At 43.1% G+C, this 14,197-nt stretch overlaps 1 protein-coding gene across 6 annotated transcripts in view; it reads right to left on the bottom strand.

The window, feature by feature from the left end:
- The window catches only part of GHITM (growth hormone inducible transmembrane protein), a 69,648-nt gene continuing 55,451 nt past the window's right edge, over positions 1-14,197 (bottom strand). For 2 of the 6 annotated variants that reach the window (XM_064716685.1, XM_064716684.1), the window contains exons 3-11: positions 11,178-11,249; positions 8,357-8,516; positions 6,752-6,851; positions 6,402-6,513; positions 5,011-5,152; positions 3,875-3,983; positions 2,797-2,985; positions 2,053-2,224; positions 1-1,236 (exon numbers count right to left, since the gene is read on the bottom strand). In XM_064716685.1, the coding sequence (XP_064572755.1) occupies positions 1,149-1,236; positions 2,053-2,224; positions 2,797-2,985; positions 3,875-3,983; positions 5,011-5,152; positions 6,402-6,513; positions 6,752-6,851; positions 8,357-8,485 (1,041 nt within the window). In that variant the 5' untranslated portion in view covers positions 8,486-8,516; positions 11,178-11,249 and the 3' untranslated portion in view covers positions 1-1,148. Of the gene's footprint in view, positions 1,237-2,052; positions 2,225-2,796; positions 2,986-3,874; positions 3,984-5,010; positions 5,153-6,401; positions 6,514-6,751; positions 6,852-8,356; positions 8,517-9,316; positions 9,467-9,876; positions 9,996-10,987; positions 11,250-14,197 lie in introns of those variants that run through there. The other 4 variants (XM_064716687.1, XM_064716683.1, XM_064716688.1 and 1 more) reach the window with 4 other exon arrangements.

Genomic DNA, 14,197 nt, shown 5'->3' with positions numbered 1-14,197 from the left:
TTGTGAGGCTAGAATTTTATTGTTCATAGATCAATACATAAACATAACATATTTGCCAGAAACTGAAAATAAGACCTGCTGACATTAGGTCAAAATTTTCATGGCCCAAGAACTCCCCTTTTATTCTAACATACAGCAAAAGAGTATGGAAAGTATAAATTTCTTACTGTTAAATCAATTTTACTGCTAGGGAACATTTCTTTTAGACCACATTTAACAGATCAATTTGGAAAAGAGGTAAACAGACTAATAATGCACACAATAGTAGGACCAATTTATGATCCTGGGGTTTACAGCATGCCATCCTGAATTCCCAGTTTCTGTGCCAATTGTACAAACTTCCAAGAGATGACCAGTGGGAGCTCTTCTGGACAGACTTCATCTGCAGTACAGGAATTCAGCCACCAGAAGAAAGACACAGCTATATTGCCATTCGACAGTTTTATAAATCTAGTATCAAAATAAGCTAGCTATTATAGCCAGTCAACATTAAAGCAAGGAATTCTCATGTGTACTCCAGAAGGAGACTGAAGTTCATATGGGACAAATGCTGCATAGTTCCCATATCCTGTCTCCTTTACACTTTTTGGTCATCTAACCTGTGAAATCCTGCTTAATTTTTTCTGATATTTCTGCCCAGATCAAAGTCATGATTGCATTTAGGGCCATACACAATTTATTCACTTCTTCTGAAGATGCCACTAAAATAAAATTTATGAACCTTAACAGAAAATTGATGCATCTAAGCAGCACTTCATGAAGTAGCTTGTACTCCTATCTGCCTATGGGATACCAGTTCAAAAATTACTTTCTTTACTATGCAACAACAGTTTAAAAAAAAAATAAGTGAAAGTAAGAGTTGAACTGCCGTCAAACCCTTTAAAAAGCAGGTAGGACTATTTTATTCATATATATTAAAAATAATTTACTTTCCCAAAATAATGTACAATTAGAAGAAGCAGTTCAGACTATTTTAAACAGAGCTGGAAAGTGTTTGAAGAAAAACTAAGACTGAATCACATTGCACTGAACCAATATGCTGAAATGCTTTAAAATTCTCACTTGGAGCATTACTGCTTTAATCATGAATGTTTATTTAATATGTGCACTAGGTAGTCTGTCCGACAGTTGCAAAGTTGAGTCTCTGTTTACTTTTTCCTGCCAGTTCCACCACCTGCAAGCATGGTGGCCACCCGAATGAAGATGTTCAGCGTATCAGTGTAGATACCCAGGCATCTAGGAAACAAGAAATTACAGTTACTGCTGTTGAACAGACACAGAATTATTTGCTGTTTCCCACCATTATACTTAATTTTAGGAGCCTGCATGAACTATCTTTACAAAACCCAGCTATGACTGCCCTCAGTGCTTTGTATGTCAAAGAACACCTGTGTTTTGTTCTACCATCTCTGCCAGCAAGAACTATTTACAGAAATCCTAACAGACAGTATCCTGCTCTCATACAGGAGCCTCTGCTTTTATACTGAACTTTAATCTGCTTATCTCCAAGAATTTTCAAGAAGATCAGTATTACTCTGCTTTAATTAGAATAAAACAGAACCAAAGGAAGTAAGAATTCACCTAGGATCAGACAGACATTTACAAGAAAGTTACTTGTTAGTCAGACTTGGTCTTTACTGAAGAGTCAATTCTTCCTTCCCTATGACACCACTGCGGCTTTTCTATTTAGTGACAAAGACTAATAAATATTAAATGACTACGGGAAGATTAACTTTTTTTCCTCTCAACTGATACTGACAGTTATTTTCAGAAAGCAGGTATAAATTCTGCCAGCAATGCTTTAGAAAACCAAAATACATTTTAGAATGCATTGCTGGAGGCATGTGACATCACACGCTCAATTCTGTTTCTCACAATGATTTCAGTTTTAACTTCAGCAGCTATTTTGTCACCGTTGTTTTCAAACTCTGTGATACTTCACATTGAACAGCAATACACTTTTAAAAGGCTATTTTCAAAGCATGCTTCAATGTAACTTGAGGCAAACTCTTACCCAGGCCCAGAGCAGCTGTGGTAGCAGAGAACACTTACGCGTTGATGGGGTCGTATCTGACGACACCGTAGAAGGGCAGAGTCTCGGCCCGTTTGATCACCAGCTGTGTGTCATAGAGCAGGAACATGCTGAACAGCACCAGCCCGCCATAGACCGCCACCGAGTACAGCCCGGCGCCAAAGGCAGAGGTGGGAGGCAGGAACATGGATCCTGCAGAGCCAGGGACAGAGGTGGTAAACATCATTGCCTGCTGCTCTGGGTTAGCTCCAACTCCACTCACTGGAGCACACATTGTCCAGTAAGCATTCAATTAAATTCTCAGTTTGTGGTGTGTGTTTAGCTTTAGCACGCAAGAGCTTTAGCATGCACACTGAAGATGTCACATACACAACCCGACCTGTTCATTTTGAACACCCCAGGGAACTGTGTGCGTTTTTGTTCAGGTGAAAGTACCTATGACTACAACAATGACTAAAACACATGAAGGAAAACAAGTGGCTTGAGAACTAAGATCACATTTACTGCCTTCTCTACTCACTGGCAGTATCTAAAACATAAGGCACCCCTATCAGTTGTTTGCCAGATTAACATCTGCCAGAACCACAACTTCATGTTCCTTTTCAAGAACAAATATGACAGAACATTTTTTGCTGTTTTGGAGTTGCAAGGACTATATTTAAGGCAAATCTTCACTGAGCAGACCAGCCTGCAACTGTGAGCTGCACCACAGTAGCTTAAGTTCATAAACCACTTTATATGAAAGAATTGAAACAGTATCTTACCGATAGAAGAAGCAATAACAAAACCTAAGCCTATGCCAAGGGGTGCTCCCATGTTCAGGAATTTTTCACTTGGAGCACATATGGCCACAGTTGAGAGCCCCCCAACAATTCCAGCAGTGTACCAGGCAGCTCTGATGAGCAGAGGACCACCAAGGAAGGCCAGAGGAGCAACGACTGCACCCATGACACCTAGGCAAAGCAAAACAGAACACATGTAACGCTTGGAACACCACACGCCAAACCCACTTGATTTTCATCTCCAGCCAGATGGCATGACTCCAAGTAATACACACACTACAAAACACCAATGCACTTCATTGTGCTCTTATCTAGAAGAAAGCACAATAAATTGGCAACCTTAAACTCCATTATGCACTTTTATTTAGCACTAGAACACTTCAGGAACCTTGCATTGGGGAAGAAAGACTAACGAAAGTCAACATACTGATCGGTTCATAACAACTGGTAAGAAGAGATATTTAGCAGGGACTTATCAACTACATAATAACATTAGGAGCATGCAACACTTAAAAGTAGGACAGATTTCTGATACAACAATTAGGCAAGTAAGTCAGATTTTTTTTGCTAGAGGCTTGTAGGAAATGTCTATCTAGTATCTAGCCCATTAATATCTCATTAGGTACAGATCTCATGAGTACAGATCAAAAGTAAACTAATACTAAAATCTTTTTTTTTAAAGTCAGGTTTCAAATGCCTCCAAGAATGGTTACTGTAGGCAAGAGCACTCGGAGAAGTGGTAGTGTTAGAAAGCAGTGACAAAACCAAAGTAGCCATGAAACCATCTAGTTCCATTTTCAGTGTGGAGTGTTTGTACTTTAAGTTTAACCTAGTTTAACTTGAGCATGACTTTTAGAAGACTATGGAAAAACTAGAATTCTGTTAAGGACACTTAAGACGTCTTTCCCTGACATTCAGGAATTGTCTCTGATCTCTGAAAAACCTTGATTCCCCTACAGCAGTATATAAAAATTTACTTTAAAGCCAGAATTTTATTAAAGTAAGCATTTGGTCACACTGAAGCACAGACATCTCTACAACAAACACTGAAACCACATACCTGAATGCAGCATCCACGCTGCATGTTTAGCTACGAGATTATTTTCATAGGATATGGTCCTGACCAACATTCCAGCACCAATCATGGCTGCAAAAGTTGCACCAATTGCCTGAAGAAACAGCATTACAGAGCTCAAGTTAGCATATGGACATATGATCTCTGTTCTAATCTCCTAGTCTAAAAGGCAACACTGATTCTGAAACCAGCAACCTAATTCACAACTGGAGGGAATATTCATCGATTCTACTCCTAAAAGGTTACAGTCAAATCTTTGCAGATCTTAGCTTGCATTAATTTTCATTTATTTTACTCAGTTTTCCAGAAACCCAAATTTAACAATGAAGTTGGCAACTCTCTTGCCTGTGTAAAGTAAGAAAGGGAAAATCCATGGTTCTGCCCCTCACACTCATGAAGGTACCTGAAATGTGTTAGCCTTCCTTCTTTTCTTGTACATTTCCCTATCTAAAACCAACACCTAATTTACTGGCTTTTGCTACCAATGATGTTTTAACCTTGGTGCCTCTTCTTACTCATGATTCCAAGCAGAATCATTCAACATCTACCAAACTGGTCAGAAGTGTACAACTTTTATCACCAATGATGCTTTATCAAATTCACCTCCCTAACTTATGTAAGTGTTGGCATTTAACTGTTACTGTTTCACTTCACGTAACACACTGAATACATACTAAGCCTACCATATTGTTTCAGCCTTGGCAAACACAGACAGCTTTAAAAGTGCCACAGGGCAGAGTAAGAATGCACAGGGACCTCAGTCTCTATTTACAGACAGCAACAGAAACTGTGCCATTAGCTACTTTAGGCAGCTATTTCTAAGAGGTTCTTACTTGCACATATACAGCTAGTTAGGGTAGCATAGTGGTTTTTACTCATGTAATTTATCTTTGGCAAACTATCAGTATACAAAACACATGTCAGAATGTGACTACAATCACCAAATCTTACATCATAAAGTATCATCAGGATACCTGAATAGTCTATGGATAAGGACACTAATGTCGGTTAAGTTTTCCCTTACTTTCTACCAAGTAGTTACATTTCTTGGATTTTTTAATATCAACCATCATTTGGTGGCATTCCTCAGCAAATACTTTTATTTTTATAACAAAGCTTACCAGCCAGGAGCCCTTTGTCATGAGGTTCATGATTGCAGGAGTTCTGCTCACTGCTACAGCAGACAGAGCTGTCATGCCAATGCTGCCCGCAAAGTACATGTACGTGGCGTGAATCCTGTCCTTCACATACTGTGGCCAAATACTGCAAAGGAAGCAACCACACAGAGCTGTGCAGTTAGCAGGTTCACAACAGAGAGCAGCTAAAAACACAACCAGGCTGTTAAGTGCATTCATAGCCATGGATATAAAGGAGGTTTCATTATAATGATGAGGTCTAGCAACTTCTGCCATGAGTTTACTTTACAGTGGGGACTGAACTTGTCAGTCTTGCTGATTTAATCTAATATTAACTCAGTAGAAACACTGAAAATTACAAATAATACTAACTATAATTCAATCCTAAGCAGGAAGCGTGCACAGAAAACAGAGTAATGAATGCTTTTAACCACAGAAAAAATAAAAGAGGGGGATGTGTATATAACAAACTGGTTTCAGGTAAAAGGTCTACAGAATGTGTACTGGCACTGCTCAGCCTGCTGAGCAGCTCCCAGATTGCTGAGTCATAGTGCACATGGTTATCTGACACCACAGGACAGAAACGTCATTATGAGGGCTCTAACAATAGCAACAGACCTGGACATGAGTGAGTTTCTGCAGTATCATTTGCTCACACTACAGAAAGAAAACTTTCCCTGCTAACACTAAATTTGAACACAGTGCACATATTTTTTCCCATTTCACTCTTTTGACCTGTTAATCAAGACTTGTGCAGAAAAAAACTAGACATAGATCTATAACAAGCTTCTCATAGACACAAATGGCACACGTTCATTATAAACGCTGACTGCCATTTCCAACTGCAAAATAAAGCAAAATATCCCCAACACACTTCTCCCAAGCCCATGCTTATTACTACCCATCTTGCAAGTGGTAACTATACAGTTTTGCCATTAGCCAGGGGTTTTTCTGACCAAGAAGCAATTCACTTAAGTTTTAAGAATATGCTTATTATATAAAAGCTTATGGCAAGATACTGTGTTTAATGGAGACTTTTTAACAACTCTATTAAAGTTGCATGAACAGTCTCATAAGAATAGCAGGGAAACTGGTCTTAGCAATGCTTTTCAGAAGACCACACTCCCTAAGTTATCTGGAGCACACCTCATAAGACAAGTTTATACACTCTTCACATTAGATTTAGCAAAACAAACTCACTCAGGTAACTACTATCCGTTTAAGGCTGAATAATTCTAACTTTGCTTTAAAAACCTGCAGAGACACAGGTGGGGGTTTACTCTTCAGAGCATAGAAAAGCCTGAGAGTGCACTGGGTGACAGCAGCTACAGAGGAGGTTTGCTGCCCTGGAGAGGGAAATAAAGCACGTTACTTACGCAGCCCTTTCGATAGCCCCAGTCTCACTGGACAAGCCCATTCCATAGTAGCACAGGGCTCCCAGGCCAACAGCAGCCCCTCCAGCCACAATGAACTTCCCCAGGCGATCAGCTGGGCAAAGAAATACAAACACACACTCTCATTAATGCTTTTCTTGGACAGTTAACAACATCCTCATGTGAATTTTGATCTATCTGCAATAGCTGCTCCACTTTACCCCTTCTTCTAAAAGCTTCACTGCATTTCAAGTCAGTTCACTACCTGTTTCAGTAGTGAAAAACATATTCCTTTGAGGAAGTTTTAAGTTCATGTTGAAAGATTCTCAGTATTTAAAGCAGAGCTCCTCTACCTTTAAGTGCAGCTTCTGCAGATGGCTCAAATGCTGCATCTTTCACATCCTGGCCAAGTTTTCCACGCCTTGAGCCCATTCTTGCTCTGGTGGCATAACTCTGTTAAATTCAGAAATAACATAAGAAATATTTAATGAAACAAAATAGAAGATAGTCTTACCAAGTTACTTGCTACACTTAAAATTGTTAATTGATCTCTTATTAATCTGTGTTTACCTTCATACATACAAAGCAACTGTGCCCAAGGAAAACAAGTGAACAATAAAGTTTAGGAACCTCTGTGAAAAACATTGACATATTCTAGAAATGCAGAACCAATGCAGTGAATTCCAGATGCTAGAATATTCAGACTGCATTTCTTCTACTTTAGTCCCACTGTACTACACAGCACCACAAGCCTCTCTGTTAAATATAAAAACATAATCATTGCTTTTTTGTTTTGTAAAAAAGCCTTTTGCTCTCTATGCTAAAACACTCTTCATGCAAACACTTCAATCTAAAAAAAAAATCTGCACAATACTTTCCTGCTATTTTAGAGACACTAAAGGTGGAAAAGCAGCACAGATTTCTTGCTTTCAAGTCTAACCTTGATTTATAGAACAAACCTTGAATGAAGGCCTAGAAACTCAAGATTTTTAAGGTCAACAAGCTCCAAGTCTTAGTGAGTTGCAGGAGCAACAGAGAATACACTCATAATAAATTCAAAAACAACTTTATGTTTTCCTACCATTTTTACAGGAATTTTTAAATTAAAATTGCATCTGAGTAGTCAAGGACTCACATCAAGCTGTGAGTTTGTTTCAGCACTAAAATTGAAAACCTACAAGCATTACTCTCATCAGGCATTAGAGCACTGCAATTCAAGGGTTTGACCAGAGCCCTTCAGTTTGGTTGTGTCTGGCAGCTAATGAAATCCAGGCCAATGCTGGAAAGCTCACAAACAAAAAAGCCCACCACGTACCTACAAACTTAGAATGCTTAAGAGAAAAATACAAAAGAGGTGAAGAATTTTCCCCTAGCACTTTCATCAAGATGGCACAAGAGCAACAGCAGCCCCCAAGAGCTGTGAGCTGCAGGTCTGAGACACCCTCTCTCAGAGAAGGACAAACAGTGTCTCAGGATAATGACAGTGTGGTTTTTAAAAATGCTGCTTAGATCTGTGACTGTCCTACTGTAGCTCAGAAATTGCTCTAACGTACAATACAGCTCTGAACACATATTGGGACTAAAATAATTGAAAAGTAAGTGTTTATTTTAATGTTATATTTAAGACTCTAACTTGGGAACAGGCAGACAGGACAAGAATATCTGTTCTTCCCACCTTAGCTAGTAAGGCCTGTCCATCCCTAACTATCTCTTTTGCCCATTAATTTCAAGACACAAGTCAGTAATTGAAACAGAAGAGCTCCCTTATTCTGCTCCAAAACCCCTGTGTTTAGACTGAAGAACATTTTACCTTCAGTAAATTAGAGCAGGTGCCTCAAACAAGCAGAAGGCTCATGCCCATTCACATCAGGTACTCCATGCAAAGTGATTCTTTTAGCAATACACTGAACCCTTTAAAACATGTGCAGTCAGGGCCATGAGAAGGAGAGGTACCTTACCTGGCTAGGCTGCCACAGCCTGTATGCCTTTATGCTGGAGCTCCTCAAGGCTGGGGAAGCCTGAGTGATGGTGGGGCGGATGGTCTGGCATGGCAGTGCCCTCAGGCACACCAGCCTGGCAGCCAGCATGGTTGCTGAGATAACCTAACACACTGTGCTCCTGCAAAAGCACAAGAAAAAGTGTTTTGCTGTTTTGTTACATGGTTTTCAGACAGGATACACGAACTACTTACTCTCAACTACCACAGAAATAATAAAAACCAACCAACCATAGATTATCTATAGTAAAAACAGCATTATCACGGAAGTACTGTAATAGGGGGTAAAATCTTCTTAAATACACAGTTTAATTTTGTTTTACCTGTATTTATACCTGTATAAATCTTTAATCAGAGACTTCTTTCTCACAATTAACTCAAAAACAGGATCACATTCCACTTTTCATATGCACAAATTAAACTAAGACCCTTTATGTACTTATGTTCGAGTTACTTTGGCAACAAACCTTCATTTCGAGACACAACACTGCTTGACTGCTCTGCCCTCTAAATTTACTTAGAACCCCACAGAAGTATAAAAACAGCACAACATGTATGGTGGAATACAGTCAGAGAGAGATTTTAAGCTGTCCTTTAAAGAATCAGTTAGCTTTATGGGCACAGCATTCAGTCAAGGTCACAGCCCAGAACACAGCTTCAGATCATCCTAAGCAATTCTGACCAGAACACAGTGACACCACCCACGGGTAACTCACAGCACCAGCAGAACCAGCCTGTGTCCCCCACTGGGAACATGAAAACTGCCAGCTCACTGCCACAGATAGTGCACATCATATAAAATACCCTTGGAGTAGTACCGTCTTGGAGTCACTTTAATGTCCTTTAATTACAATCACACACAATCTGTGATATCACGGAACACCCCAACTACCAGTGCCTTTTTTCAAATGACCGGTCATACCTTATGGGTGCGGTGCTCAGCATAAGCTAAGAGTATTTTAAAGAACGGCAGGTTTAAACACGGGTGAGAAACAAGCACGCAGAGCACTGGGCAGCCCGCATGAATCACAGAGGAGTGACAGAGCATACAACAATGCTGCTGCTGGAAGGTCCCTTGGCTCTGCAGCAGTTATGAAATGCCGCGTTTGCAACGGGAAGTTACACGAGGTACGTCCCGACTGTGCCACCAAACGCAGGGATGGCACGGCCTGCGGGAACTGACAGGGCCAACTCGGAGATTTTACCTTTACGTTTTGGGAATGGGCATTTAGAGCAAGGCAACTTCAAGTGTTTTACTAAGAGCAAGGAGGGCGGAGAGCCAAGAGTTAAGACCAGAACAACACTCCCACACATTAACCGGCAGTAGCGTAACGTAGCGCCGGAGAGTCACTGCCGCACCACAGCGCGCACAAACCCCTCCCAGCCCCGGCAGGGCGGCGCCCGCGCCCGACTCAGTCTGGGCCCTCTCCGGCTTTGCGCTGCCCCCGCCCGGTCCCGCCCCAGCTCCCACAGGCCCCGCACCTGCCCCGGCCCGGCGCGGTCCCGCCGCCTCCTGCGCGCTCGGCCCCGCTCCGCCACCGCACCAGGCCCGGCCCCCGGTAGCGGAAGTGACGCCAAGCCGCCCCTCCGGCGACTTGCTCGCTCCCGCCACGTGACCCCGAGCTGGCGGCCGCCATTGGCTGGCGGGGCGGTGACGCGCGCGCGGCCGCCATCTTTAGCCGGGGCAGCGATGGTTCTGGAAGCGCGCGGGCGGCGCGCCGGCAGGGGGCGCGCGCGGGGCGGGGCCGGGGGTGCGTGAGGGGGCAATGCCGCCGTGGAGCGGTGCCGCCAAGGAGCGGTGCCGGGGCTGCCATGAGTGCTAAGGGAGTGCCGCGTTACACTGCCGGCACCCTGACCATGCCTGCAGCCCGCTCCCGGCATGTGCCGCCTGTGCGGTTCATTCTCGTCCTTCCCAGCGTGTCAGAGCTCAAGAGCTTTGCGGTTCCTGCCCTTACAGCACAGCACTCCCCTCTGTAACCGCTTTGCAGTTACAGCTCTCTTCCTTGTGGGTACAGTGCGTGCTCTAAGGCTGGTGCTCACTTGCTGGATGAGCACAAAAAGCAGCGTTGTGTATATAAATTACAAAATTGGGCGCTGCCCGCTCTAATTCCGGCCCTGCAGAGGTGCTCCATAGTCCTTCCCAGGCTAAATGTTCCGTTCTGGGCTGAGCCATCTCTCTCTACTGGGACCTTCCTTCCAGCCTCACTCCAAATGGAGCTCTGAGATTTTTTCCAAGTTGAATCCTGTACTGAGCCTTAGGAAGGACAGAGCAGCACTTCCCTGGACTAGCAAATCGTCAAACTGATATCAGATTTTGCTTAGGAAGCCCCTTTCCATCTCCACTCTCCAACCACAGCTGTGTAGTTTCAACCTTAACACTACATATGGCCATGGTTCTTCACTGCCAAGTAAAACAGACTGTGAAGGGTCTTGAGGCAGGATCAAAGACAAATATAGTAAAAAAGATGTGTTGAATATAGAATTAAGTCTAGAAACATAATGAGAGTTACAGATACACTTTTGAGAATTGTGAGATTAGCCTTTCTGTATCTCAGAGTCTCCTTGTTTTAACTATAAGAAAGGAAATAGTTACCTGCTAGTTCATAAAATGAAAGTCAGGATAAGAGAGATTAGATATGGAAGAGATATCAAAGTGCACCAGCATCTAAGATCATGAGGAAGAATTTGAATTTAGAAGAATGAAGCAGAAGAATACATAACAGAAAGGTGGAAATTCCATCGGAAGAGGCCATAGCTACTGGGGTTTGAGGTCTGATTCTTACTCTGACACTTGTTTGCTTTCTGTTGAAGTAAGTGAAAATCCAGAGCTTTGGTGTCCATTGTATTGAGGTCTCCTACAACACAAGAAAAAAAAAGTCAGTTTCAGGCCATGAATGTGTTGTTTATTTAGAGACTTGGAGTGCTTATTTCAGAGTTTGTAACACTCTATAATTGTTAGGTACTAAAGGATTCATTATAATAATTAATATTTAAATTTATAATTAAGTTATTAATAGTAATAATTTATGCAAGGAATCAAACTTACCTCTTTTACTACAGCATATAATCATGTAAAGAACTCTCCTGAGACTTTCAAATAAGATACTCATCCCAGCTTTTCCCCAAACTGTTTCTTAAATAGATAATTTCGTCAGAAGCGACCCAAGTCTACTCAGGGCCCACCCTGCAGCTAACTCAGCTGTAGAAGCCTTCTCACAGAATTTCCTTTGCTCCTCGATGGTGAACACCTATAAATGCTCCAGCTGGCCAAATCCCTGTGTGAGCGGGGCAGCAGCAGCCCCTGAGTCCTGGGGGTTTCTCAGTTGGGAGCAGCTGCTTGGATCCTGCCTGGGGTGTCCCTGTTCCTCTCTCTGGGACAGGACTTTGGTCCCTGTGTCCCCCGTGATGCTGCAGAACTGCCAAACTGTGACAAGAGCAGGGTAACAGCAGGAGGAGAGGCCTGGAGGGGAGGCAAACGCTCCCATCACAGAATCACAGAATGATTAATGAGGGTGGAAGAGACCTCTAAGATCATCGAGTCCAACCTATGCCCTAACACCTCAGCTAGACTATGGCACCAAGTGCCATGGCCAGTCTTTTTATAAACACATCCAGAGATGGTGATTCTACCACCTCCCTGGGAAGAGCATCCCAGTACTTTATTATTCTTTCAGTGAAAAAGTTTTTCCCCAATATCCAACTTATTCCTTCCCTGACATAGCTTGAGACTGTGTCCTCTGGTTCTGTCAGTGCTGCTGCCAATACCAGAACCCCCACCTGTCTGCTGACCCCCACCTGTCTGCAGCCTCCCTTCAGGGAGCTGCAGAGAGCAATAAGGTCACCTCTAGGCCTCCTCTTCTCCAGGCAACACGCCCAGCTCCTTCAAACGTTCCTCACAGGGCTTGTGTTCCCAGCCCCTCCCCAGCCTCATTGCCTCCTCTGGATGTGCTCAAGCCTCTCAGCATCCTTCCCAAACTGAGGGCCCAGAGCTGGACACAGCACTCAAGATGTGACCTCACCAGCACCGAGTAGAGGGGCAGAATGACCTCCCTGTGGCCTCCTGCTGGCCACACCATTCCTAATGCAGGCCAGGATGCCATTGGCCTTCTTGGCCACCAGGGCACATTGCTAGCTTTGGAGTTCCAGAGCCCTGCTCCTCCCTGGGGTTGTGCCCAAACACTCTGTGCATCCAGCCCCGGCTCTGGTGCTGCTCAGCGCCTCTGTTCACAGCCTGGCGGGGGCACAGAGCTGCCCTCAGGGCTGCAGTGGCACAGGACTTGAAGGGTAGGTGCTGCACTGTTGGAGATTTTTTCAGAAATGGCTTAAAAGGCAGCTGTGAGGAGCAAATTCTCACAGCCTGTTTCTGTAAACAACTAGGTTCTCAGGGTTCTCAGACAGTTTTCTCATAACAGGTAAATATTCTATCTTTGGCTGTTTTGGGAAAGTAAAAGTAAGTTTTGAGAACACAAATCTTGGTATTGTAAACAAAAGGAGGGGTTGAAGTTTTCTCTACAGCCTATCGGGAGCTCAGATTTTGCAATATGCATGAAGTGAATTAGCACTGTTATAAAAGGTGTCTAATTTGATCAATAAACCGAAGTCGATGCTGACCAACAAAGGTGGGTCGTCTTCCTTCACTTCAACACTGCACCGGCTGGTTGTACTGCCATCCAGGGGGAAGAGCTGCCAGAGAATTGGGCAAACAGGAATGTCGTGCACCTCAGCAAAGGGGAGTGCAGAGCCCTGCACCTGGGCAGGAGCACAAACACCAGCACAGGCTGGAGCTGTGCAGCTGGAGAGCAGAAGGATGCAGGCACACCAGAGAGCGTCCCCAGGGGCCACTGGCTGCCAAGGACAGAAGAGAGGGCTTAGGGCATTTTATCAGTGTGTGTAATAGCTGATGGCAGGGAGCAAAGGAGCCAGACTCTCACTGATTTCTGGTAATAATAGCCAATGGACATAAACTGAAACGTGAGACAGGTTTTTTTAAAGTAAGAATTTTTTAGAGATTTTTTTTCTTTTTTACTTCAAGGGTGGTTGAATAGTGGGATGGATTGCTCAAAGCATTGTGAAATCCTTCTATGGAGATTTTCAAAAGCTGACTGGACACAGTCCTGAGCAACCTGCTTATGCAGGAGGCTTGGCCTAGATCATCTCCAGAGGTCCCTGCCAACCTCAGCTATTCTGTGAGTCTCTACAAAGTATTGATGATTCCTGAAGTATCTGAAGCACTTTTGGCTTTTTTAGGACTGATATGCACCAATAAGAGGTATTTGGAAAACAGTAAACAGTTGTAAAAAAAAGCTATGTTCAAAGCAACAAAAATAACAGTAATAAAAAAGAAACCTCATGAAGATACTGTTTTTTGAAAACAGCTGAACAATTCCTCAGTAACCAAAAGTATAAACAGGAAAACTTGTACTGAAAATTTTTACTTGTATGTAAAAATTTCTTACTTTTTTTTTTCAATAGGCCATGTTTCTAACAACATGGTTTGCATGTGTTGGAAATCTTATATTTCTCTAGAGAAAGTCAAATAGAGTTTGATATTAGAGGATTAACTTCTCATTAGAAATTCTGCAAGATCACAAAATGCCATTATGAGGGGACTTGAGTATCCTGAGGGAAGTGTGAAGTCAGGCTCCAAGCCCTTCCACTCTTCCAGGCAGGAGCCAGGTGAGGAGCAGCCCTTCTTCACCTGCTAGTTCTCACCAGTGACATTCCCATAAATGCCAGGGCTTAAGGGATGTGGTCTCCAACTGCAGTGCCCAAGGGGAAAGCTGGTCTGACTGCCTGACTCCAA

This window comes from Zonotrichia leucophrys, chromosome 6 (assembly GCF_028769735.1).
Source record: "Zonotrichia leucophrys gambelii isolate GWCS_2022_RI chromosome 6, RI_Zleu_2.0, whole genome shotgun sequence".
Lineage (NCBI taxonomy): Eukaryota > Metazoa > Chordata > Aves > Passeriformes > Passerellidae > Zonotrichia > Zonotrichia leucophrys.
Note: the sequence above shows the minus strand (reverse complement) of the source record. Positions and strands in the feature narration are given on the sequence as shown.